The following is a 27,725-nucleotide window of genomic DNA, read 5'->3' on the forward strand; positions in this document are numbered from 1 at the left end:
AAAAACAATAAACGACATAGGAATAATCTTACCTAAAAAAAGTGCTGCACTCAATATTCCAGAAAATTTGGAAAACTCAGCAGTGGCCACAGGGCTGGAAAAGGTCAGTTTTCATTCCAATCCTAAAGAAAGGAAATGCCAAAGAATGCTCAAAATACCCCACAATTGCACTCATCTCACGCTCTAGTAAAGTAATGCTCAAAATTCTCCAAGCCAGGCTTCAACAATATGTGAAATGTGAACTTTCAGATGTTCAAGTTGGATTTAGAAAAGGTAGAGGAACCAGAGATCAAATTGCCAATATCTGCTGGATCATGGAAAAAGCAAGAAAGTTCCAGAAAAACATCTATTTCTGCTTTATTGACTATGCCAAAGCCTTTGACAGTGTGGATCACAACAAACTGTGGAAAATTCTGAAAGAGATGGGAATACCAGACCACCTGACTTGCCTCTTGAGAAACCTGTATGCAGGTCAGGAAGCAACAGTTAGAACTGGACATGGAACAAAAGATTGGTTCCAAATTGGGAAAGGAGTACATCAAGGCTGTATATTGTGACCCTGCTTATTTAACGTCTATGTAGAGTACATCATGAGAAACGCTGAGCTGGATGAAGCACAAGTTGGAATCAAGATTGCTGGGAGAAATATCAATAACCTCAGATATGCAGATGACACCACCCTTACGGCAGAAAGCAAAGAAGAACTAAAGAGTCTCTTGATGAAAGTGAAAGAGGAGAGTGAAAAAGTTGGCTTAAAACTCAACATTCAGAAAACTAAGATCATGACATCTGGTCCCATCATTTCATGGCAAATAGATGGGGAAACAGTGGAAACAGTGACAAACTTGATTTTGGGGGTGTTCCGAAATCACTGCAGATGGTGACTGCAGCCATAAAATTAAAAGATACTTGCTCCTTGGAAGAAAAGCTATGACCAACCTAGACAGCATGCTAAAAAGCAGAGACAATTCTTTGCCAAAAAAGGTCTGTCTAGTCAAAGCTGTGGTTTTTCCAGTAGACATGTATGGATGTGAGAGTTGAACTATAAAGAAAGCTGATCGCCGAAGAATTGATGCTTTTTTTTTTTTTTTTAATTTTATTTTATTTTTAAACTTTACATAATTGTATTAGTTTTGACAAATATCAAAATGAATCCACCACAGGTATACATGTGTTCCCCATCCTGAACCCTCCTCCCTCCTCCCTCCCCATACCATCCCTCTGGGTCGTCCCAGTGCACCAGCCCCAAGCATCCAGTATCGTGGATCGAACCTGGACTGGCAACTCGTTTCTTACATGATATTTTACATGTTACAATGTCATTCTCCCAAATCTTCCCACCCTCTCCCTCTCCCACAGAGTCCATAAGACTGTTCTATACATCAGTGTCTCTTTTGCTGTCTCGTACACAGGGTTATTGTTACCATCTTTCTAGAATTGATGCTTTTGAACTGTGGTGTTGGAGGAGACTCTTGAGAGTCCCTAGGACAGCAAGGAGATCCAACCAGTCCGTCCTAAAGGAAATCAGACCTGAATATTCATTGGAAGGACTGATGCTGAAGCTGAAACTCCAATACTTTGGCCACCTGATGCAAAGAACTGACTCTTTGAAAAGACCTTGATGCTGGGAAAGATTGAAGGCGGGAGGAGAAGGGGACAACACAGGATGAGATAGTTGGATGGCATCACCCACTCAATGGACGTGAGTTTGAGTAAACTCCTGGAGTTAGTGATGTACAGGGAGGCCTAGCGTCCGGTAGTCCATGGGGTTGCAAAGAGTTGGATACAACAGGGCGACTGAACTGAATGAACTGAAGGAGACAAAAGACATATATCAAAATACCAGTATTTTTCACACATATAGAAGAAAAAATTTTCAGTGCATATGTAAACAAAAGACCCCCAAAATCCAACTGGGGAGGAAGACTGAGGGTGGGTTTGTGAACTTGACTGTGAAGGAAGTGATGTCATTACTCCCACCTCATCTCATTCCTGCCTCAAAGAATAAAAAGGAAAGAAAGAAAATCTAATAACTAACCTCTCCAGAAAAGGTCATGTGGTTTAGACTTGATTTCCTCTCCTTTGGGGGCTTCCGTGATAGTTCAGTTGGTAAAGAATCCGCTAGCAATGCGGGAGACCCCTGTTCTATTCCTGTATCGGAAAGATCTGCTGGAGAAGGGATAGGCTACCCACTCCAGTATTCTTGGGTCTCCCTTGTGGCTCAGCTGGTAAAGAATCTGCCCTCAATGCAGGAGACGTGGTTTCAATCCCTGGGTTAAGAAGATCCCCTGGAGAAGGGAAAGGCTACCCACTCCAGTATTCTGGCCTGGAGAATTCCATGGACTGTATATTCCATGGGGTCACAAAGAGCTGGACACGCCTGAGCAACTTTCATGCCACTTTGTTTTTTCTCTTTTTATCAACTCAACCCATAACAGGATGGGTGTAACACCCTGCTCCATTTTCAGTTTCAAAATAGACGTGTTTTCTCAAAACCAAACACAGGAGGGGCTCAGGAAACAAGTGAGGACAGCTGAGAAATTGTTTCCTGGCTGCAGAATACACACAAAGTACACTCCTAAAATTTACTTATACGTACTTTCTTGTTGACTAGAAAGAGCGATAAGTCCCCCAGCACAGTGCCCACACTTTGGGAGGGGAGGCAGGAGAGTATGGAGGGAGTGAAGGACAAGCAGCCTGCAGGGAGCTTTCCTCCTGCCGCTCGGTATCTCGGTTTGGACCTGAGGCAGCTGGCAGGTAACAGCCTGTGCACCATGTCCTGGATGGATGCTCCTCCTCCAGCATCCATCCAGGAGTGCAGAAAGGAGCCCACCACGGAATACAGAGGTGTGCATCCTAACTCTTCTGAGGTAAGGGGGCTGAAGTCCTTCCTAGGACTGCATGACCCAACACCTACCTCTTCACAGAGGCACTGGTTGGGGCTGTTTCCCCTGCCCCTACCCACCCCCCCCGACTCTGACTGAGTCCTGACTTTACTTTGCTGGGCATTGAAAAAACTAGAGAGAGTGGAAGTCCCATAATATACAGATTATGTAAACTCTAAGAGATAAACACGATTATTTTTGTATTAAAAATATTTAACAATCCATGGGGGAAGGATGGGAAGAAGGGATAGTTAAGGAGTTTGGGACTGACATGTACTCAATGCAATATTGAAAATGGCTAACCAATGAGGTCCTACTGTATGGCACATGGAACTCTCCTCAGCATTACGAGGCAGCCTAGATGGGATGGAAGTTTGTGGAAGAATATGTATGACAGAGTTCCTTTGCTGTCCACCTGAAACTATCACAACATTGTTAATCAGCTGTACTCCAATATAAAATAAAAAGTTTTTTTAAAAAAATTAAATATTCCACATACTATTAAACTGTATTATATGGAATAATTCAATCTTAGTCTCATTAACCAACTATAAATAATAGCTTTAAGGTCTAATCGTGTTGATTTATCATGCACTGCTTTTAATACCTTTCCCATATAAGAACTGCCTCATAATAACTTTTGGTATTTCCTGAAAATACAAAGATTAGAGTACTTTTAACCATCACTTCAGATAACTCTCCTGAACAGTAGCCTTTGGAAAACGTTAGTCATCTGCCGTGTAGTATCATTATTTCATTCTATTTGGTTAGTTTTAAAGTGAAAAGTTTCTTGGTTTGGGTACCTCAGTATACTTTGAATTCTAAAAAATACATTGCAAACTTATGGACTCTTACACAAAACTTTATCACTATTTAATCTCAGAAAGAAAGTCTACAATTCCTCTTGCTTATGACTGCTCACCTTAAAAATTAAACAGCTATTTTTCAAGTAAAAGTGGATTTATTCAGGAATAGCAGAGGAATTGTAATTCAGAAGTAGTAAGTTACAGGAAAGCCATGGGCAAATCTCACAAAGAAAGAATATTATTTTATTGAGAAAAGGAAGGAGTTGGGAAAGATCATTTTGAAAACAAGTCCATTAGTAAAAAAAAATAAGAGGTCGGGGTGATGACCCATCCTCATTGGCTGAATTGCTGGGGGAGACAATTCTTCTTGGAGATGCAGTGTACATCTTTTCCTGTTGGGGACTGTCATTGATGATTCCCCTGTTGAAGGTTTTGTCCTTGGGGTCTATATTTGACAGTTTTCCTTATAACTTACCTCCAGTTGTACTGCATGCGAGCTCTTCTTTCTGGCATGCTGACTCCATTTGAGTGAAGTTTCCCCTTATTAAGTTTCACATAACACGGAAGTAAAAGATCATTTTGTTCTCCCATCTCTGCTGCCAATCTACTATAGGAAAAAAAAAAAAAAAAGATACGTGTAGAGAGGAATTCTGCTGAAAAAAATTCATGTTTTTTTTTTTTAAAGGTTTTAGATACCTTGATTATTTACAACTTACTGGAAGCACTAACAGATTATTACATTTTCTAACATGTTCATCGTTAAAACAGTACATTAATGCAGGAAATTTTCTTAAAATTTTCTGAGACCCTATATGTTATCAACTGTACAGCAATGAATCAGGCAGGAATTATTCTTTTTCCTACAACATTGATAGAAAATGGAGGCTTCCAAAGTTAAATTCCTTTTACAAGGTCTCAACAGCAAACAAGTCACGTGAACCCTCTGATTGAACCCTGGCAGCCCAACTCCAGAACTTGCACTTGGACTTGGCCAGGCAGCTCTGAGCTCCTCCAGCCTGACTCTCCCCCATCACCATCCTCCCTCTCAGCTGTCCCCACTGGATCTCCCCAGCCTGCTCATCTTCCTCTTGGGATGTGTCCTCCCACTTGCTTGCAACCAGGGAGGGAAGTGTCACTGTTTCAGGCCAGAGCCAATCCTCCTCTTTCATTCAGAAATTATCTTCCCCTTCTGCAGAGGACTCAACTGTAAAGCAATACTTACATTGGATTTACTATGAACCAGCATAATGTTAAGAATAGTGTAAGTATTATGAGGTATTTAATTCTCCTAATGACCCTAACAACAAACTGATTTTTACTTTTAGCGTCACCAGTTTATAGCAGAGAAACATAAGGCACAGAGAAATTAATTTTCCCAGTTGTCACATGGTTAATAAAGTATGGGAACATGTACATACTGCTTAACATGGTCTGTGAGAAAAGAAACAATGGGACTGTCAAAGCCCTCAGAGTGCTGTTTGTCTCTTGAGATCATGAAACACCTGATCATTGTGACAAAATCATTTTAAGTAGAGCCTGGCCCAAATGTGAGACTCTGACACACCTAGGCAGACCTTTAAACACCCTGGCTGCTTGCATCTCTTCCCTATCAGCTTAAGTAATAAGAAAAGTCTTATAATTTCAGCTAATAAATTAATTCGTACATACACAACTTTGAGTAGCCACATTAAAGGTCTATCCTTTTGTGTTTGAGAGAGAGCTATGTTCTTTATCTCAATTTTTTTCCCACACTCACTCTTCCAGCTTGTTCCAGATCCCACTGATTCCCTGCATCCATCTGTCTTCATCAAATCATTGATTACATTCATTTTCCTTACTTGGCATGGTCTTCCCTGGCTACTGACTTCATAAATTCAACCCCCAGTGCTCTATAGGCCATTCCTTTATCCTTTCCTTCTGATCTCTTCCCATCCCCTAATATACACATATATGTTTTGTTTGGGGTCGTGGTGGGGGGCGGTTTCCCTGGTAACTCAGTGGTAAAGAATCTGCCTGCCAAGCAGGAAACGTGGGTTTGATTCCTGGGTCAGGAAGTTTCCCCTGGAGAACAAAATGGCAACCCACTCCAGTATTCTTGCCTGGGAATCCCGTACATGGAAAAGCCTGGCAGGTTACTGTACATGGCGTTGGACAAGATTTAGCAACAAAACAACAACAGCAATTTTGGTTTTACTTTATTATCTGTCTCCTCTAGAATAGAGCTCCATGATGCTGAGATTTGTCTCCATGTTGTTCACTGTTTGTTTCTGAGCCCCTAGAACTGTGTCCAGCACATGGTAGTTTCTCAATAAATATTTGTGCAATTACTGAGTGACCAAATCATTTGGAATTCCAGAAACGGTGTCTGGTCACTCCTCATCCCCTTCATATCCCATCTGCCTCTCAGATCAGATAAGATCAGTCGCTCAGTCGTGTCCGACTCTTTGCGACCCCGTGAACTTCAGCATGCCAGGCCTCCCTGTCCATCACCAACTCCCGGAGTTCACCCAGACTCATGTCCATCGAGTCAGTGACGCCATCCAGCCATCTCATCCTCTGTCGTCCCTTTCTCCTCCTGCACCCAATCCCTCCCAGCATCAGAGTCTGCCTCTAATACCCACTAAATGCTTGTGTTCTTAAGGCTTCATCATCAGTGCTTTGTGTTCTCATTGTATTCACTGCATGCCTCCCATGGACAGGTTGCTTTAGGGTTCATTAAGGATCCATGAGGAAATGTACATAATTCACGTGTACAGGCCTAGGCACACTAGGCTAAATACTTACCTTTAAACCCCAGAGCACTGAAGATTCTCGAGCAGATATCTCAGCCTGTGGTGGTGGTGGCCATCGCAGGGCTCTATCAGACGGGGAAGTCCTACCTGATGAACCACCTGGCAGGACAGAACCATGGTGAGTGTTGTTCAAGACCTTTTACTTGGAAGCAGTGATAACACAGTCTGCTGATCCTCCTCCTCTAGGGTCATGTTACTGAAGAGCCTAACTCCCTACTGAAGAAAACGCCTAATTCTCACCTCCGAATTTATAACTTCAAACCCATCCCTCCACAATGTTAACTCTTTTATCCAGTAATTGAGAATTCCCAACGTCATCCAAAAATCTACCTCATTCGTCCTGATCCTATCCATTGCCAACTGCTCAGGAGCTCATCTTCAACAATCATTCCCTTCCCTTCTCCTTCTCCATGTTTGCCCTAAACCACAGGGACATTTCAGGTAGCACACAAATTTTGTTCAACATGTTCTGTTTTTTAAAAAGGATAGAAGGAAGTACAGACAGATGAATCTCTGTAAAACCCATATCTCAATGGGGCTACCACCCACCTTTTACTTCATTTAATTTGCTTATTTCCAATTTGGTAAATTATACTTTCGTTTTCTCTTTTTCCTACTATCAGCTATAACACATACAGAATGGTGCATAAAATATACACATATAAATACTATAAAATTGATAAACATAATGTAATCATCTGTCTAATCACTACTGAGATCAAAAAATAATACTTCAACACCCAAAATCCCAAGTTATGTCCTCTCACACCTTCATTAGACTTCACCAGTGTTCTGATTTTCATGGGGTATTCTTTCACTCTTCCTTTTAAAAAATTGCTTCATATTATGTTTCTCCATTTGTAAAACATGAAGTGAAAGTCGCTCAGTCGTGTCCACCTCTTTGCAACCCCATGTAATATACAGGTGTTTCAACAACATTCTTTTTATTCTATTTGAGATAACATCAGATAATAAGGAGGTGAATGGCATCACTGATACAATGGACATGAACTTGGGCAAACTCCAGGAGTTCATGAGGGACAGGGAAGCCTGGCTTGCTGCCATCCATGATGTTGTGATGAGTCAGACTTGACTGAGCAACTGAACAACAAATTCTGTTACTAAGGAAATCCCTCACTTAGTTATGTTTTAAAGAACTTGAATTGTGACTCTACCACTCCAGTTGTATGACAAGGAGACAAAAACCAAAAATGAAACAAAATTGGTGCCCAGTCAAAGTCCACGAGCAGAAGCAAGTCACTGCACTCTGCCCTTGTGGTGACTTCTTTGTCTGTCCTTTACCTCACATAACTGACAGCGATGATCCCCAGTTATACCTTGTCTTTTCTCCCTGTGGGAAATGGGAGCTTATATTTCTCTGTATTAATTGGCAAACAGTGAAAAGCCATCACGATGTTGAAGAGTGCAGATCACCTCAGGTGTTATATCCTCTCTGAACAGAACACACAGGATATGATCATTGAACGGCCTGAGCCGTGCTGAACCATGCTCCACTAGGGATATCATCATATCCATTTCTAGTCTCATTGAAGGGACCATGGGCATCTGGTGGGCACTTAAAATCTTGCACTATAGATAAGATTCACTGCCTGCAGCTTTTAGGCATATACCTCACATAATCTCCCTCTGGGCCTCCCTGGTGTCTCAGCGGTAAACAATCTGCCTGCAATGCAGCAACCATGCGAGACTCAAGTTAGATCCCTGGGTGAGGGAGATGAACTGGAGGAAGAAATGCAGCCCACTCCAGTATTCCTGCCTGGGAAATCCATGGCCAGAGGAGCCTGGTGGGCTACAGACCGAGCACACACACAATCTCCCTCAGTTGTTTTAAGACTCTAGAAAGAAGGGCAAACAATTCTCATGGGTCTTTTCTGATTCACTGCTGTAATATCAGCAACCTCGGGTCAATGAATGAAGAATTCATCATTTCTTGAAGAGGAAAACAGAAATGAGGAAAATACAGGGAGGAAGGGAAGGAAAAACAAATCTATCAAGAGTGTTATATCAGTCTAAGTCCTGGAAGGACATATGGAAGTCACTTAGGGGGTAAATCAAGATGTTTAATGAAGAAACAATCACAAAGGAACAAGCAGAGCAAAAGGAATCAATGAAGGATGCAGAAGCAGTCAGAGGGTGGCAGGAACAATGGCCATGTAGCCTTTGTATCTTCTGTAGTGTGAAGAAGCAAGCAATGAATGGATTCCAGAATGTGACAAACACCAGAGCTACTGGATGGAGCTAAACAAAAGGAGATGTGGTCAAGGTAGAGGAACAGAGCTGCTGGGACAACGTGGCTCACGAGGGTGGAAGCCAGCGGAACAGGAGGCTTACTCCTGATCTCCTACTGGTACTGGTGGGACTCCATCAGAAAGTGGAGGATATGGAAGCTCTTTAATATCAGATAACTAGAAAGGTTAACAGAGTTTACACTGACCTCTTAATGTGATACAGTATGAGCCATTAATGTTAGAAGGTGAATAAGGGACATTAAATATTTCTTGGGAAGGTCCTGAGTATGTGTAGCACTTGTCCTTGCTGAAATGGAAACACCTGTCCCCAACCCAGGCACTCACATTCCAACCATTTTACCCAAAGCAACCCCTGGGTAGCCTGAACTCTCTGGTCTTACTGTGCGTTGCTTCCTCCTCTTTCTGTGCAGGTTTCTGTCTGGGCTCCACAGTGCAGTCTGAAACCAAGGGAATCTGGATGTGGTATGTGCCCCACCCCTCCAAGGAGAACCACACCCTGGTCCTTCTGGACACTGAGGGTCTGGGTGATATGGAAAAGGTGAGGCAGGGAATCTTCTTTATTCCTTACTCTACTTACATTTCAATTTCCCACCTCAGTTCAATTTTTATGACATGTCCCAATCAAATTATGCAAAGCAAACTATGAATGATGAGGCTAAAAAAACTTTGCTTCAATTTATTCTATAATAAATTCAATAGTTTGGTTATTATAGATAGATCTTATTTTCAGCACTGAGACAAAAAACGTGCTGTGCTGTTGCTTAGTTGCTCAGTTGTGATGGATTCTTTGCAATCACATGGACTGTAGCCCACCAGGCTCCTCTGTCCATGGGGATTCTTCAGGCAAGAATACTGGAGTGGGTTGCCATGACCTCCTCCAGGGGAGACGAAAGATACCAGTTAATAAATATTTATTGGGCATATGAATCCCAGGGCTTTGTGTTGAATGCAACAGGTATCAGAGTGATGGAGCTAAAGGCCCAGAGCTCAGTTGGGGAGGTAAGAAATATGCAGTGTTATCAGCACACAGAACCATGTTTACACAAAGTGATAACCTACACCAGTTGTTAGTTTGGGAAGTCTGGTGAAAGCTAGACTGGTGGAAGCCTGGCTATAGTCGGAAGACGATAACCAGTCTTCCACCAGTTATAATGGTGGAAGACTATAGTTACAGTCCAGTAGAAGCTATAACCCATGGGAACAATGGGCTCTACTAGTTGAGAACTGTGGAGTTGATGAGGTTGTAAGTAGAAACCATGAAATAGAGTTTCTCTGAGTAAAAATCTATATTATTAAAAAAATATATTTAATAAAATAACATTTTTAAAAATAAATAAAATTTAAAAGTCTATTTAACAAAAATCTATTTTATGTATATATATTTAAATCTCCAAAAAAGCTCCTTCTATACCAGGAACATTTTATTACAAGGCTCTGGGCATTGTCAGTGAACTCTTAACTGAAAAGCTTTGTAAATGGGATAATTTTAGATATTTTGACTTTATAGTGTTAGTTACAATCAGTTTTTTTCTCCTTATTTGTATTAATCTGCATCTAAATTAAATGTAGGAGCATTGAAACTTGGGTTTCATCACTGCAGAAAAGAGTTGGGACATGAATTCATGAATTCTGAATTATAAATCAAAATTTAACTTATTCAGTAGTCATGTCAGTGTCAACCCAAGTTGCTCTATGATTCATAATAGATTGTACTTTGCATAATCTGCTTCCTTCACCTAACCTCATTTACCATAAGCCTACGCACAACAAACTGCACACTGATAATAGCAGAACCATTTGCTGGTCTCACTATCTGTAATGTATCTGGTTGAAAAAAGTGAAAGTGTTAGTCACTCAGTCGTGTCCAACTCTTTGTAACCCCATAGACTGTAGCCAGCCAGGCTCCCCTGTCCACAGAATTCTCCAGGCAGGAATACTGGAGTGGGTAGCCATTCCCTTTTCCAGGGGATCTTCTGGACCTAGTAATCAAACCCAGGTCTCCTGTATTGCAGGAAGATTCTTTACTGTCTGAGCCACCAGGGAAGCCCAGAATTATGGAGTGGGCAGTATACATATAAATCAGTTCCAAAGTCACTCATGACTTGTTATGAATATCATTTTCCACCTCATTATCTACTACTACATGGGTAACACCACTTCAGCCAAATAAAATAACCTGGTAATACCTCTGCTGCTTCTGCTGCTAAGTCGCTTCAGTCATGTCTGACTCTGTGCGACCCTATAGACGGCAGCCCACCAGGCTCTGCTGTCCCTTGGATTCTCCAGGCAAGACACTGGAGTGGGTTGCCATTTCCTTCTTCAGTGCATGGAAGTGAAAAGTAAAAGTGAAGTCGCTCAGTTGTGTCTGAATTTTCGCGACCCAATGGACTGCAGCCCACCAGGCTCCCCTGTCCATGGGATTCTCCAAGCAAGAGTACTGGAGTGGGGTGCCATCACCTTCTCCAGGTAATACCTCTATATAACCACAGTTTCTGGCAATCATGATCAGCTTCTGTGGGTCCTTCCACTTGCATGGTTCATGAAGTGACTGAAGCGAAAGCCCTCAGTCATGTCTGACTTTTGCGACCCCATAGACTCTAGAGTCCATGGAATTCTCCAAGCCAGCATATTGGACTGGGTAGCCTTTCCCTTCTCCAGGGGATCTTCGAAACCCAGGGATCAAACCCAGGTCTCCCGCATTCTAGAAAGATTCTTTACTATACCACACTGCCGGCAAATTCTTCACCAACTGATCCATCAGGGAAGCCCTACAGCTTCACAAATCCACTTTCTGTCAATTCTTTAATGCCCAGTTCTTTTCAACTTCATGTCATCACATCACTGTAAGACACAATCACTCTTGGCTCTGAATGCACAGAGTTGTTTTTTTTTTTTTTTTTCTGTCTTTGTGGTATTACTCCTTTGTCTATTACATAACACATTTGCTTCCACACTGAGTTGTTTATCATCATGGATAAATAGGTATGTTCCCATATATATCTGACCCTCCAGAAAGCCATCTCTCTAGGGTAGGGATTATTATGTGGAACTTTATATTCAAGTAAGCAAATGAGTGTCTCCTGTTATCTAGATGAACAGTTAGTAGTTGAATTTAATTGATTAGTATTTCTATTCCTAATATCCATCATGATCTAGAAAATGTTGCAAAGGAATCATTGTCCACTTTCTACTGGAAAACATCTATGTTCCAGGTGCTCTAGTAAACATTCAAACATATATATGATGTCATTCACTTCTGCTAATAGCTAATCACACAAAAGAGCTTAGATGGGTCAATATCAACACCAGAAAGATTTGCATTTAGTCCATGGGGTCGCAAAGAGTTGGACACGACTGAGCCACTGAACTGAACTGAGATGAAAATTTATGTTGCTTGCCTTCCTATCGAGTTACAGTCTGCTGTTACAGCAAATGAACAATTGAATGAGAGCATGAGTAGTGTCCTCACCCTGTAATGTACTTTCTAGGGTGACTCCAAAAATGACTCATGGATCTTTGCCCTGGCTGTGCTCCTGAGCAGTACCTGTATCTACAACAGCATGGGCACCATCAACCACCAGGCCCTGGAGCAGCTGCAGTATCCTTCCAGAGCTGAACTAGCACATGTCATTGAGTTTATGGGAATAGCAGCTGACACCGTTTCTCCTATTCCATGACTCCATTCTGTTGATGGATGAGATTGCAAAATGGGGCAAAAAGGAATATTTGTAAAACTTGCTTTGGGGTAGGATCTGGAAATTTTGTTGGAGAGTGCTTCTTTTTCCTTACCTAAGATCCCAGCTATGTGACTGAATTAACAGAGCTGATCAGAATCAAATCATCTCCCATCTCTGATGATGTAGAGGACTCAGTCGAGTTTGTGAGATTCTTTCCAGACTTTGTCTGGACTGTGCGGGATTTCATGTTGGAGCTGGAGTTTGATGGAAACCCCATCACTGAAGATGAGTACCTGGAGAATGCCTTGAAGCTGATTCCAGGCATCAGAGCAGGGGCAAGGTGGTAGAAAGCTCAGTAGGAAGTGGGATCAAGAGCTCTGATATTCAGCACTTGATGTCACTCTTAATTTGGGGTTGGAATGAGGTCATGCTAATGGTGCCTGGTGAATGACTGGTGGGTGGATTCAGTCATTGTTTTTACTGGAAGAACTTCAGAGACCAGAGCATAAGTTCGCTGAGGAAATTTAGAATCTAGTATTAAACGAACAATTTTAGAAAAATTTATATCATGAAGAAAAAGTCTCACATATTGTATTAAATATTAAGTGCCTCTTTTTTCCTGTTTGAGAAAAATAACCCATCAAATTGAAATTGGTAGATGTAGAATCATAAGGTAAATAAAAGGATTAGTTTGTGAAATATTGATACATTTCACAGAGTGTTTTTTATTGCCCTATATAGATATATTCTTAATAGACAAACTATTTATACTCTAATTCGTTCAAAAGAAAAGCATTGCTACATCCTTCCATTGAGACTATCAGACTTCAGAGTCTTTCTCACAACATCATACTCTTCATTCTAGACACTTACACCATATGTACATGCATGCTCGTGTGCTCAGTTGCTCAGTCATGTTTGACTCTTTTAGACTCTATGGACTATAGCCCGCCAGGCCCCTGTGTCCTCGAGATTTTCCAGGCAAGAATAGTGGAGTGGGTTGCCATTTCCTCCTCTGGGGATTCTCCCTCCCCAGGGATTGAACTCACATTTCCCGTGTCTCCTGCACTGGCGGATGGATTCTTTATGACTGAGCCACATATAACCTCTCTTACATGGTATATGTCATATTCATATACTAAGTTGTTTACTCAAATTATATTTAGCAGAGAGAATAATAGGTGGTACCTAAAAGCAATATTGATTGTGTTTAATCATATACTTAAACCTTTCAATAAATATTTACTGAACTGATGATATATGCCCCAAATCCCTCTCTATGATACTGTCACATCCAATAGAAAGTGTTGCAGAGGACTGATGGAGTGTCCTCATTTCCTTTAGGCCAATCTAACCATGAGATTGTGTATGCTAAAGTAATCTCAAAACATATTTATAGAATATGCATTTTTATTTGATTTTATAAAGCTTTTCTTTCCTGTATGTCATTTGTGCCCAATGTGATTTCTTTCCCAGATATATTGTGAATATCCTTATTTCCACCATTACTTTTCATGTCTGAAATGGAGATTGTAACATCAAACTAGTGTTTTTGACAGTTATTTGGATTGGCTTAACTTTCAAGAAGCACCTAATAAATAATTGATCCAGTGCACACTATGCAATGGCTGAGGAAAACAAACATTTCTTCAGTTGGTATAAGCATTTCTTTTTCCTCCCCAGAAGTATTTCCTTCAATCTTGGCTCAGTATAAAAATAGAGTTTCTATGTTAGATAACTTTAACTTATTTAACTTTATTTTGGGGGGCTCCAAAATCACTGTAGATGGTGATTGCAGCCATGAAATTAAAAGACACTTAATCCACAATGGAGTATTACTCAACCATTAAAAAGAATACATTTGAATCAATTCTAATGAGGTGGATGGAACTGGAGCCTATTATACAGAGTGAAGTAAGCCAGAAAGAAAAACACCAATGCAGTATACTAATGCATATATATGGAATTTAGAAAAATGGTAACAATAACCCTGTATACGAGACAGCAAAAGAGACACTGATGTATAGAACAGTCTTTTGGACTCTGTGGGAGAGGGAGAGGGTGGGATGATTTGGGAAATGGCATTGAAATATGTATAATATCATATACGAAACGAGTCACCAGTCCAGCTTCGAGGCATGATACTGGATGCTTGGGGCTGGTGCACTGGGATGACCCAGAGGGATGGTATGGGGAGGGAGGAGGGAGGACGGTTCAGGATGGGGAACACATGTATACCTGGGGAAGATTCATTTTGATATATGGTGAAACCAATACAATATTGTAAAGTTAAATAAAATAAAATTTTAAAAAAATGATGGCAAGATGTAGAAATTTTCAAAGGTAAAAAAAAAAAAAAAAGACGCTTACTCCTTGGAAGGAAAGTTATGACCAACCTAGATAGCATATTCAAAAGCAGAGACATTACTTTGCCAACAAAGGTCCGTCTAGTCAAGGCTATGGTTTTTCCAGTGGTCATGTATGGATGTGAGAGTTGGACTGTGAAGAAAGCTGAGCACCAAAGAATTGATGCTTTTGAACTGTGGTCTTGGAGACTCTCAAAGATATCCAACGACTCCATTCTAAAGGAGATGGGTCCTGTGTGTTCTTTGGAAGGAATGATGCTAAAGCTGAAACTCCAGTACTTTGGCCACCTCATGCGAAGAGTTGACTCATTGGAAAAGATTCTGATGCTGGGAGGGATAGGAGGCAGGAGGAGATGGGGACGACAGAGGATGAGATTGCTGGATGGCAGCACCAACTCGATGGACATGAGTCTGAGTGAACTCCGGGAGTTGGTGATGGACAGGGAGGCCTGGCGTGCTGCAATTCATGGTGTCGCAAAGAGTCGGACACAGCTGAGCAACTGAACTGAACTGAACTGATGATAGATTAGAGTAAGGTTGATTTTCAAATAGAAAAGATTTATAGGCATAGGCATTAGAATGATTGTAAAAATTCATGGAAATCAAAGTCCTCAGCACCCTTACCAAGAGTCTGTCTCTTCTTTGATTGTTCTTTTCTGCTTTTGCAGAAGAAAATCACCAAATTCAAAATTCCAACTTACTTAGAGAGTGTATTAAGAAGTTCTTTCCCAAATGGAAGTGTTTCATCTTTGACCGCCCTGCAAGTAACAGAAAACAATTACTCCATCTTGAGGAAATACCAGACAATGAACTGGATGTGAATTTCAAGAAGCAGTCAAAAGTTTTCTACTCATATATCTATACCCATGCAAAGACCAAGACCTTAAAAGAGGGAATCACTATCACTGGGAAAAGTGAGCCTCCTTTGCTACAGCATGTCTCTCTGTGATTCACAGTGGTTGAGGAATGTCTGGTGCAGTTGAAGTTGTAAATGTACTCTGGGATTGTCGATAATGGTGCTTTCTTCTTTTTTTCTTCATTAACTGTGTTCTCTATACAATTTGGAAAATCAGATATTCATCCCCACATAGAAATGCATGCTTCTTCATTAAAATTGCTCTGTATGAGGCTTTTTTGAAGCATAGCAAATCTCATGAAACTATTGCGTTGGCCAGAATGTTCTTTCAGGTTTTTCAGTAAGATATTATGGGAAAACCCCAACAAACATTTTGGCCAACCCAATATTACACTAAAGATATGTTAAGGATACACCCATATTCATGGTGATGAACCACTGAGTGGGTAAGTGTTTCTAGTGAGGATATACAAGGTATTCTGTGAATTCACATGAATCAATAATAAGTAGTAGGTCATGAATCCATGTAAACTCATTGAGAGTCTGAGAAACAAATCTAAATATAATCTTATGTAGTGCTGGCTTCATGCCCATGTCAATGGGGCAGTCACATAGTGCCCTGTGCTGAGATGGGGCTGCTTGCTTTAAAGTTCGTATCATGGTCTGGAAATTCTTGATGACATTTTTGCATGTGGCACTACATTTTCATTTGGAAATAGTGCTCACAAAATATGCAGTTTACACACACACACACACACACACACACACACATATATATATATAAGTTCTTTGTATTTTATTACAATGGGAAAAGTGTTACAGGAGAACCTTGAACATACTGTTTGAGATAATTCAGTTAATACTGTATTGTGATGAAATGAGAACTATAAAATAGCATGAATGGGTGACACAGTGATGTTAGTGTAAGAAAGTTATAGAAGGTGGAGGTTACAGTGATGAGGATAAGGATGAAGATGAGGAAAAGAAAGAGAAGAAAGAGAACCACAAATTTAATAAAACTTTAGTAATTTTAAGAGTATTGATTTAAAGTTCGTAAAACAAGGGAGAATGTTCTGTTTATTTTCAAAATATAATGTGTCATTCAGGGTTGGGGACTCTGGTGGAGGCCTACGTAAATGCCATCAACAGTGGATCAGTTCCTTGTCTGGAGAACGCGGTGACAACTCTGGCCCAGCTAGAGAACTCAGCAGCCGTGCAGAAGGCAGCAGACCACTACAGTGAGCAGATGACCAAGAGACTGAGCCTCCCCACAGACACGCTTCAGGAGCTGCTGGAGGTGCACGCAGCCTGTGAGAAGGAAGCCATTGCAGTCTTCATGAAGCACTCCTTCAAGGATGAAAAGAAGGATTTCCAGAAGAAACTTCTGGTAATGTAGCCTAGAATATAGCCTTCCTGATACATTTTCTTCTAGAAATGTACTTAGGCTCCTTCTTTTTACCTGTGGTTCACATGCTTCTCACTTGTAAAAGGAGTTTGGATTCATGTGAAAGACAGGATTCTACAGGCTGCATTCCATCCCTTTTTCTAAAAACTGGCCTCTTTATTTTCTACTGTAAGCAAATTACCCTGTACTTAGCTGTTTAAAACAACACACATTTATTAGCTCAAAATTCTTCAGGTTAGATCCCAGCTCAAGGTGTACAGGTGATGTGCTCTGTGTACAACAAGATGGAGGGGGGAAAAGGCTCAAAGGGCTTAGTAATACTCCCAAGAATAAACAGCAGTTTGTCATAGCATAAGAAGAATATGATTTGAGCCAAATGAGGACTAGAGCCTTGAAGATACACATACAAGAAGCATTTGAATTGTGCTCCACTGGACTCCAAAATGGGTGCAGGGAGGAGGGGCTGCAAAACCCTCAATATAGGCAAAACCCACAAAACTACCTGTAGTATTTGTTAAGAATTAAGACCGGAGTTGGAAAGAAGTAAGAGTGCTTGTTAAAGGATTGTTTGGAGTCTGAAACCATTGCCTGTTTACAATGGGATCTTTGAGACCATAAGTTTTCACCTTCCAGTTGCTATTATAGCAGACACTGTTTTGGGAATGGATGGTGGCATCCTTGAGTGTGACAAAGTTCAGGAGATTCAAGTTCTCAGTGATGCAGAAACATGCCTGAAACCACATCCAGAATGGCCACCAAGGTCAGTTTTGAATTTCTGCACAAGTTATTCCATTTTGATTTTTAAATGTATTCCTTTAATGATTGAAGCAGATGTAAATGCATGCTTGATAGGACACAAACTGATTACTGTATTTAGCATAAAGTTTAATTTAAATCATGATAAGCCACACTGTCATCCCTGCATGTAAATATGTGAATGTATCTTTCTTCAGCACTCATATGGGCTCTGGATAACCACCCTGCTCCATCTTTGGGCCAGCAATGGTGCCCTGTATTCTTCTTTTCTTTCTAATCTCATTGATTGCTTCTTCTGCCACCAACAGGAGAAGACTACATGTGAAAGACTTAAGTGATTAGGTAATGTCCACTAGGGTCATCTCTACTTTTTAAAGTATCCTGTGGAAAATTCTGAAAGAGATGGGAATACCAGACCACCTGATCTGCCTCTTGAGAAATTTGTATGTAGGTCAGGAAGCAACAGTTAGAACTGGACATGGAACAACAGACTGGTTCCAAATAGGAAAAGGAGTTCATCAAGGCTGTATATTGTCACCCTGTTTATTTAACTTATATGCAGAGTACATCATGAGAAACGCTGGACTGGAACAAACACAAACTGGAATCAAGATTGCTGGGAGAAATATCGATAACCTCAGGTATGCAGATGACACCACCCTTATGGCAGAAAGTGAAGAGGAACTCAAAGGCCTCTTGATGAAAGTGAAAGTGGAGAGTGAAAAAGTTGGCTTAAAGCTCAACATTCAGAAAACAAAGATCATGGCATCAGGTCCCACCACTTCATGGGAAATAGATGGGGAAACAGTGGAAACAGTGTCAGACTTTATTTTTCTGGGTCCAAAATCACTACAGATGGTGACTGCAGCCATGAGGCTTACTCCTTGGAAGGAAGGTTATGGCCAACCTAGATAGCATATTCAAAAGCAGAGACATTACTTTGCCAACAAAAGTCAGTCTAGTCAAGGCTATGGTTTTTCCTGTGGTCGTGTATGGGTGGGAGAGTTGGACTGTGAAGAAGGCTGAGCACCAAAGAATTGATGCTTTTGAACTGTGGTGTTTAAGACTCTTGAGAGTCCCTTGGACTGCAAGGAGATCCAACCAGTCCATTCTGAAGGAGATCAGCCCTGGGATTTCTTTGGAAGGAATGATGCTAAAGCTGAAACTCCAGTACTTTGGCCACCTCATGCCAAGAGTTGACTCATTGGAAAAGTCTCTGATGCTGGGAGGGATTCCGGGCAGGAGGAAAAGGGGACGACAGAGGATGAGATGGCTGGATGGCATCACTGACTCGATGGATGTGAGTCTGAGTGAACTCTGGGAGTTGGTGACGGACAGGGAGGCCTGGCGTGCTGCGATTCACTGGGTCGCAAAGAGTCGGACACGACTGAGCGACTGATCTGATCTGACCCTATATATCATAATCTAAAGGCTAATAGAGTTTTGCCAAGAGAATACACTGGTTATAGCAAACACCCTCTTCCAACAACACAAGAGACGACTCTATACATGGACATCACCAGATGGACAACACCGAAATCAGATTGATTATATTCTTTGCAGCCCAAGATGGAGAAGCTCTATACAGCCAGCAAAAACAAGACCGGAAGCTGACTGTGGCTCAGATCATGAACTCCTTATTGACAAATTCAGACTTAAACTGAAGAAAGTGAGGGAAAACACTAAACCATTCATTTCAGTTCGGTTCAGTCGCTTAGTCATGTCCGACTCATTGAAAACCCAAGAACGGCAGCACGCCAGGCCTCCCTTTCCTTCACCAAACCAGAGCACACCCAGACTCATGGCCATCGAGTCGATAATGCCATCCAACCATCTCATCCTCTGTCGTCCCCTTCTCCTCCTGCCCTCATCTTTCTCAGCATCAGGGTCTTTTCAAATGAGTAAACTTTTCTCATCAGGTAGCCAGAGTATTGGAGTTTCAGCTCCAACATCCACTGGATCATCGAAAAAGCAAGAGAGATACAGAAAAACATCTATTTCTGCTTTATTGACTATGCCAAAGCCTTTGACTGTGTGGATCACAGTAAACCATGGGAAATTCTGAAAGAGATGGGAATACCAGACCACCTGACCTCTCTCTCTTGAGAAACCTGTATGCAGGTCAGGAAGCAACAGTTAGAACTGGACATGGAACAACAGACTGGTTCCAAATAGGAAAAGGAGTACGTCAAGGCTGTATATTGCCTCCCTGCTTATTTAACTTCTATGCAGAGTACCTCATGAGAAATGCTGGGCTGGATGAAGCACAAGCTGGAATCAAGATTACTGGGAGAAATATCAATAACCTCAGATAGGCAGATAACACCACCCTTATAACAGAAAGTGAAGAAGAACTAAAGAGCCTCTTGATGAAAGTGAAAGAGGAGAGTGAAAAAGTTGGCTTAAAGCTCAACATCCAGAAAACTATGATCATGGCATCCAGTCCCATCACCTTATGGCAAATAGATGGGGAAACAGTGGAAAGAGTGACATACTTTATTTTTCTGGGCTCCAAAATCACTGCAGAAGGTTATTGCAGCCATTAAATTAAAAGATGCTTTCTCCTTGGAAGTAAAATTATGACCAACCTAGACAGCAAAAAAAAGAAAATAAAAATAAAATGCAGAGACATTACTTTGCCAACAAAGGTCCACCTAGTCAAGGCTATGGTTTTTCCAGTGGTCATGTATGGATGTGTGAGTTGGACTATAAAGAAAGCTGAGCGCCGAAGAATTGATGCTTTTGAACTGTGGTGTTGGAGAAGACTCTTGAGAGTCCCTTGGACTGCAAGGAGATCCAACCAGTCCATCCTCAAGGAAATCAGTGCGGGGTGTTCATTAGTTGGTCTGATGTTGAAGCTGAAACTCCAGTACTTTGGCTACCTGATGTGAAGAGCTGACTCATTGGAAAAGACCCTGATGCTAGGAAAGATTGAGGGCAGGAAGAGAAGGGGATGACAGAGGATGAGATGGTTGAATGGTATCACTGACTCAATGGACATGAGTTTGGGTATGCTCCGGGAGTTGGTGTTGGACAGGGAGGCCTGGCATGCTGCAGTTCATGGGATTTCAAAGAGTTGGACATGACTGAGCAACTCAACTGAACTGAAACATATGATCAATGTTCAACTTACTCACAGGTCCAGGAATGTGTATACCAGGGAGAAAATTTTTGGTGATCATAATTCTGCTTACCATTGACATATTCACAGAAACTTTGTCTTTTAGTCTACCTTTGTCCATCCTCCCAGTTAAAAAATCTTTTAGAGGAAAATCAGATCAATTATAGTTTACAAGTACAAAGGTGACAAATAAAATTCCTATGTTTTTGTACACTCACCCCCTCAATGAAGCAACAATTCAGAAAGAGTCAAAATTCTGTTGTGTATACTTAACTCATTAAGTTAGGCAATTGATTAGCTATGTATTAATATATATCTTTATCTATAGCACCTAGGAGGCATAGGAAGCCCTACTTCAAGTCATAATTGAGCTTTCCATTTTTCTTAGTTGATGGGTGGATCACAATTAATCCTATTACTGTTAAAGAACAATGGAATTCACAGCTGCCAATCCATCAGTTCACAGATATTGAGACTAAGCCAACAGAGTTTAGAGACTTCCTAAAAGTCACACAAAAAGTTGGTCAGATCTAGAACTAAAACTAGTCTCGTGTCTCTGTATCTATTATTCTGTTTCTCATGTGCCCTGATGTTTTGTGACTGCTTCCTTCAAGAGGATCACAGTTGGACCTTCTCTTCTAACAGCTTCTTTCTACTGAATTTCTCTTCATTTCCTTGACAGGTCATGATCAAGAAAAAGAAAGAAGATTTCTTGCTGCAAGATGAAGAAGCATCTGTCAAGTATTGTCAGGCTGAGCTTAAGAAGCTTTCAGACCCCTTGATGAAGAGTATTTCAGAAGGAACTTTCTCTCTCACTGGAGGACACCTTCACTACTTAGAAGCACGGAACAGGTTTGAAGAGAACTATAAACTCATTCCCAGGAAAGGAGTTAAGGTGAGGAGTAAGGGGATTGGGAAAGAACAGAAGATTGGAGTCAAAGGGTCTTTGCTGGTTCTTTTGAAATTCTAAGACCATAGCACCATTTTTGTAGAGAAAGCAGAGCATGGTGGTATTGCTACACTTTTAGCTTTTATATCCACAATTTTGCAGCTGCTTGGAGATCCGGGTTCAATCCCGGGGTTGGAAAGATCCCCTGGTGGAGGAAATGGCAACCCACTCCAGTATTCTTGCCTGGACAATTCCATGGATACAGGAGCCTCATGGGCTATCTACAGTCCATGGGCACACAAGAAGTTGGACATGACTACGTGACTAACACTTTCACTTTCTTTAAATAAACTAGAGACACTTCTTCTCAAAGACAGGATCTATTATCAAGAATCTAGATGGAAGAGAACATTCCTTTCAATTAGCAAACACTGTAATAAGTTTTGAAAAAACACTAAATCAAAAAGATACCAGCATCCCAATGTTCATAGCAGCATTATTTACAATAGCCAAGACATGGAAGCAACGTAAGTGTCCATCAACAGATGAATGGATAAAGGAGATGTGGAATGTGCATATACTGGGATGCTACTCAGTTATCAAAAAGAATGAAATTTTGCCATTTGTGGCAACCTGGATGGACTTGGAGGGCATTATTCTCAAAGCAATGTCAGACAGAGAAAGACAAATGCTGTATGATATCACTTACATGTGAAATCCAAAAAATACAACAAACTTGTTAGTATAACTGAAAAGAAGAAGACTCACAGATATAGAGAACAAATTAGTGGTTACTAACGTGGAGTGGGGGCAATATAGGAGTGAGGGTGGGAGGTACAAGTAAGTGACTGGGTATAAGATAGGCTACAAAGATATATTGTAAAATACAGGAAATATAGCCAATATTTTGCATTAACTATAAATAGAGTATAACCTCTAAAAATTGTGTAAAAAATAAAATAATAAAAAATTTAAATGAGTACCCCCAAAGTGGACTTTCTGCAAAGTGTAGGGAAAATTAAAGATAAGTTGTTGTTCTCAAGAAGTTTATAATCTTACTTGAGGACACATAAATAGCCATTGGATATGGTGGCACAATGGTTATCATACAGGCACACACTGATAGAGATAGTGACAGGGACGAATGTAGTGGTAGTGATGATGACTGACGTATGTTGAGCACTCACTACTTCAAGTGTACTTCAGGTGTTTCGGTTAGACCATCGCTTTAGTCCTCAGAATAATATAGATTAGATACTGCTATCATCTTCATTACAAAATTGATAAGTATGACATAAGGAAAAGGAACTCAGTTACCTAATGTCACATATCTATCAAGTGGTAGTGCTGATAGGGTAGCTGTTAGGTTCTTGGCAGCCATTCAGAACTCAGAATAACACTTAAGAAAGCTTCCTGGAGAAGGGGGCAAAAGCTACACACTGAAATGCCAATAAACGATAACTTAATACAGAAAGGATAGGTGAGCATGAGTCAGAAGGAAAGCAATGTGCAGCTAGAGCAGTTGCAAACAGTGGAGGATGGGTGATTTTACAGCCGCACATAATTCCAGCATCTACAACCACTGTGGGGTCTGAAGAAAGGTGAAGAATTTACAGGGTCAAATCTGGAGGGTCGATGCTGTTGTTCAGTCACTAAGTCATGTCTGACTCTGTAATCACATGGACTGCAGCATGCCAGGCTTCTCTGTCCACCATATCCTTGAGTTGCACAAATTTATGTCAGCAATGCTATCTAAACATCTCATCCACTGTTGCCCACTTCTCCTCCTGCCTTCAGTCTTTCCCAGCATCAGGGTCCCACTGAAAAGTGGGTCAGCTCTCTACATCAAGTTGCCAAAGTATTAGAGCTTCAGCTGCAGCATCAGTCCTTCCAATGAATATTCAGGGCTGATTTCCTTTAGAATTGACTAGTTTGATCTCCTGCTGCCCAAGGGACTCTCAAGAGTCTTCTGCAGTATCATAGTTCGAAAGAATCAGTTCTTCAGTGCTTAGCCTTCTTTAGGGTCCAACTCTCACATCTGTACTTGACTACTGGAAAAACCATAGCTTTGACTATATGTACCTTTTTTTGCAAAGTGATGTCTCTGCTTTTTAATACACTGTCTAGGTTGGTCGTAGCTTTCCTTCCAAGGAATAAGCATATTTAATTTCATGTTTACACTCATCATCCACAGTGATTTTAGAGCCCAGGAAAATAAAATCTGTCTGCTTCCACTTTTTCCCCTTCTATTTGCCATGAAGCAATTGGTCTGGATGCCATGATCTTACTTTTTGTTTTAATGTTAGGTTTTAAGCCAGCTTTTTCCACTCTTCTCTTTCACCCTCATGAGGCTCTTTAGTTCCTCTTCACTTTCTGCCATTAGAGTGGTATCACAGGCATATCTGAGGTTGTTAATATTTTGCCCAGCAACCTTGATTTCAGCTTGTGCTTCATCCAGTCCCACATTTAGCACGATGTACTCTGCATGTCAGTTAAATAAGCAGAGAGACAATATACAGCCTTCACATACTCCTTTCCCAACTTTGAACCAGTTTGTTTCAAACTAACCGTTGCTTCTTGATTTGAATACACGTTTCTCAAGGGACAGATAAGGTGGACTGGTAATCCCACTTCTTGAAGAATTTTCCACACTTTGTTGTGATCCTCACAGTCAAAGGCTTTTGCATAGTCAATGAAGCAGAAGTAGATTATTTTCTGCAATGCCCTTGCTTTCTCTGTGATCCAACAAACGTTGGCAATTTGACCTCTTTGAAACCCTACTTATACATCTGTAAGTTCTTGGTCCATGTAATGCTGAAGCCTAGCTTGAAGGATTTTGAGCATTTGCTAGCATCTGAAATGAGCACAATTGTATGGTAGTTTGAACCTTCTTTGACATTGCCCTTCTTTGGGGTTCGAATCAAAACTGACCTTTTCCAGTCCTGTGGCCACTGTTCTTTTCCAAATTTGCTGATGTAGTGAGATGCTGATTTAACAGCATCATCTTTTAGGATTTTAAATAGCTCAGCTGGAATCTGTCACCTCCACTAATTTGTAGTAATGCTTCCTAAGGCCCATTTGACTTCACACTACAGGATGTCTGGCTTTAGGTGAGTGAGCACACCACTGTATTATCCAGGTCATTGAAACCTTTCTTGTGTAGTTCTCCTGTGTATTCTTGTCACCTCTTCTTAATCTCTTCTGCTTCTGATTAGGTCCTTATCGCTTCTGTCCTTTATCATGCCCATTCTTTGCATGAAATGTTGCCTTGATATCTCCCATTTTATTGAAGAGATCTCTAGTCTTTCCCATTCTACTGTTTTCCTCTATTTCTCTGCATTGTCCATGTCAAAAAACCTTCTTATCTCTCCTTGCTATTCTCTGGAACTCTGCATTCAGTTGGGTATATACTTACCTTTCTCCCTTGCAGAGGGAAAACTACTAGGCCATTGAGCTATGACCTAAATCAAATCCCTGATGATTATACAGTGGAGGTGACAAATAGATTCAAGAGATTAGATTCTGTTAGACAGAGTGCCTGAAGAGCTATGGGTGGAGGTGTGTAACATTGAACAGGAGGCGGTGACCAAAACCATCCCAAAGAAATCTGTAGGTTCACTGAACAATAATTTCCCCAGGAAGATACTATATTGAGGTTGCCTGACAAGTCTTTGCTCTTTGTTGTTTCCTCATGCAAACCACATCCTCCAGAGCTTCCTGGAGTCACAGGCAGGAATAGAGGAAGACATCCTGCAGGCAGACCAGGTCCTCGCTGATGCAGACAAAGCCATGGCAGGTACAGGGAGGACTGAGCTCTCAGAGGGGAAGGTGGCTCCCATGCTGCCCTTTGGCAGGTTTGGGAGGAATCACTTTCTGACACTAGAGCTTCCTCTTCTTATGTGGATCTTCTCTGCTACACATGGAAATAAACAAGGGAGTTTGGGTTGTATGTACACCCAATCAGTGTGTCTACATCACGTACCAAAGCATGTTGTCTGATGTGATAGCAGGAACAGTCAGACTCCTTCCCACCACTTTAATGTCATTTTAGTCTTTGAGCTCGGGAAGGTATAGCTCAGAATAACTGTTTTTAAGAACTAGTACTAAAAGGATGGGCTTCCCTGGTAAAGAACTCGTCTACCAATGCAGGAGACAAGGGTTCGATCCCTGGGTCAGGAAGATTCCCTTGAGAACAAAATGGAAACCCATTTTCAGTATTCTATCTTTTTTTTTTTTTTTTCTAATATTCTTGCCTGGGAAATCCCACGGACAGAGGAGGCTAGTGGTCTACAGTCAAAGTGGTTGCAAAGAGTTGGAAACCATTCCTCAATTAAAACAACAACAACTGAAAGGAGTTGGTTGAAAAGTACATGCACACCCATCTGAACCTGCTGCTATTCTCTGGAAGGGACTGGACACCCCATGTGCTCTGGGTTCCTCGAACTTCTCTGCAAGAAAACTATCCAGCAATGAAGTCATCACCTTTGACCCATGAACAATGATACAGTAATTGGAAAGACTCCAGTTGTCATCATAATTGCAGCTGTTCAAGGAGCTTCTGTTGAAATAAAACTATACTTTTGGTAGGAAGATATATTTCTCACTAATATGACACCCACAAGCTGACAGACCGTGGCATCTACCAGATGACTCTGCTTTCTTAAGGGATGTGAGTTAACACTCAGTTTCCACTTCTGTAACCAAACTCTCTGGAATAAGTCCTGCAGCTTGTCTAGTCCCCAGAGACCCTCTGGTGTCACCAGAAGAATGCCCTGAATACCGGAAGTCTGGATGGTCTGGTAAGGGGGGCAATGAGGAGTTCTGCTTTCCCATCAAATCTCCCTGACACACGTGACAAATAACGCAAACAAGAAAGAGGCACGCATGTTTCCACCATGAAGTGATCATGGTTCAGAGAAACAAAGGGGTCAAGAGTAAGGGACTGGACAATTACAGCAGAGTGAAAGGAACCTGCATTGCTCTGATGTTCAGTTCTAAGTGGTCATCTATTGGAATAAAGTTATACTCATCTCAAGACAAACCTCCAGGTGAAAAGCTACTTCTATACTTCATAACTAATAAATATATGCTAATTGCTAATGGAATTAAAGATCTATACAAGTATTTGTTGAGCAATTCTGTAGGAAGGCAGCATCACAGTCATTCTTTCACACAACATTTGGTACAGGAAGAAGTGAGCTACTCTGGACATCTCTACATTCCTTACTCCTTCTCCTCAGACTTATGTACGGCATGCTCATGAGGGTCTCTTGCCTGTTGACTGGGTATTACACAATCCTCACAGAATGTATTTATTAAGAAAATTCTTTAGTGTTACAGATGGATTGTCAGAACTCAGTAGAAATGCAAATAGAAAATCCAACTCTTTGAGACCTTATGGACTGTAGCCTGCCACACTCCCCTGTCCACGGGATTCTCCAGGCAAGGGTACTGGACACGACTTTGTGACTGAATAACAACAACAACAGTGTTTTTATTCTGCTCCCAAGAAAACAAGGTCTGCAAAGACACATGCATGCCCTTAGGACTTGTAGGCTAGTATTTTCACCAAAATATTCCTCCCTGCTCCCAATCAGATGGTAGCAACAGTACCTCTTCATGATGATCAAAGTCAATTGTCATGATAAACTACTCCTGTGCCTGCTGCTTTATTGGCAAAAGATGCCCAGAGAAAACAGGCAGCATCTATAGCTTTAGGTTTAAGGTGCCTTTAGTGTGCCCCCTCAATGAAACACTCCTTCTCTAGAACCACAGGCCTAGATTTTCAAGGTCAAGGAGCACAAATTTCCCTAAAGAAGTCCCTGTGAGTGATACTGTGTGCCATTGGCCTCCAAATCCATGTATTATGCCTATTGGGTGCACAGCGTTCTATAATGACTTT

General features: G+C 41.2%; 1 protein-coding gene across 2 annotated transcripts; it reads left to right on the top strand.

Moving 5' to 3' along the window:
* The first annotated feature begins 2,559 nt into the window (after positions 1-2,559).
* On the top strand, positions 2,560-27,725 carry LOC533657 (guanylate binding protein family, member 6). Of its 2 annotated transcripts, XM_059884693.1 has the most exons (8): positions 2,560-2,847; positions 9,164-9,291; positions 12,242-12,351; positions 12,555-12,751; positions 15,465-15,710; positions 16,759-17,039; positions 21,617-21,829; positions 26,097-27,725. In XM_059884693.1, exons 1-8 carry the CDS (start codon positions 2,673-2,675, stop codon positions 26,184-26,186), a joined length of 1,440 nt encoding a protein of 479 aa, XP_059740676.1. In that variant the 5' UTR covers positions 2,560-2,672; the 3' UTR covers positions 26,187-27,725. The 2 variants fall into 2 exon arrangements, with proteins under 2 accessions (XP_059740676.1, NP_001069463.1); NM_001075995.1 differs by lacking the exons at positions 15,465-15,710; positions 16,759-17,039; positions 21,617-21,829; positions 26,097-27,725 and having other exon boundaries at positions 2,612-2,847; positions 12,555-13,133.

The sequence above is a fragment of the Bos taurus genome, chromosome 3, assembly GCF_002263795.3.
Source record: "Bos taurus isolate L1 Dominette 01449 registration number 42190680 breed Hereford chromosome 3, ARS-UCD2.0, whole genome shotgun sequence".
Taxonomy (NCBI): domain Eukaryota; kingdom Metazoa; phylum Chordata; class Mammalia; order Artiodactyla; family Bovidae; genus Bos; species Bos taurus.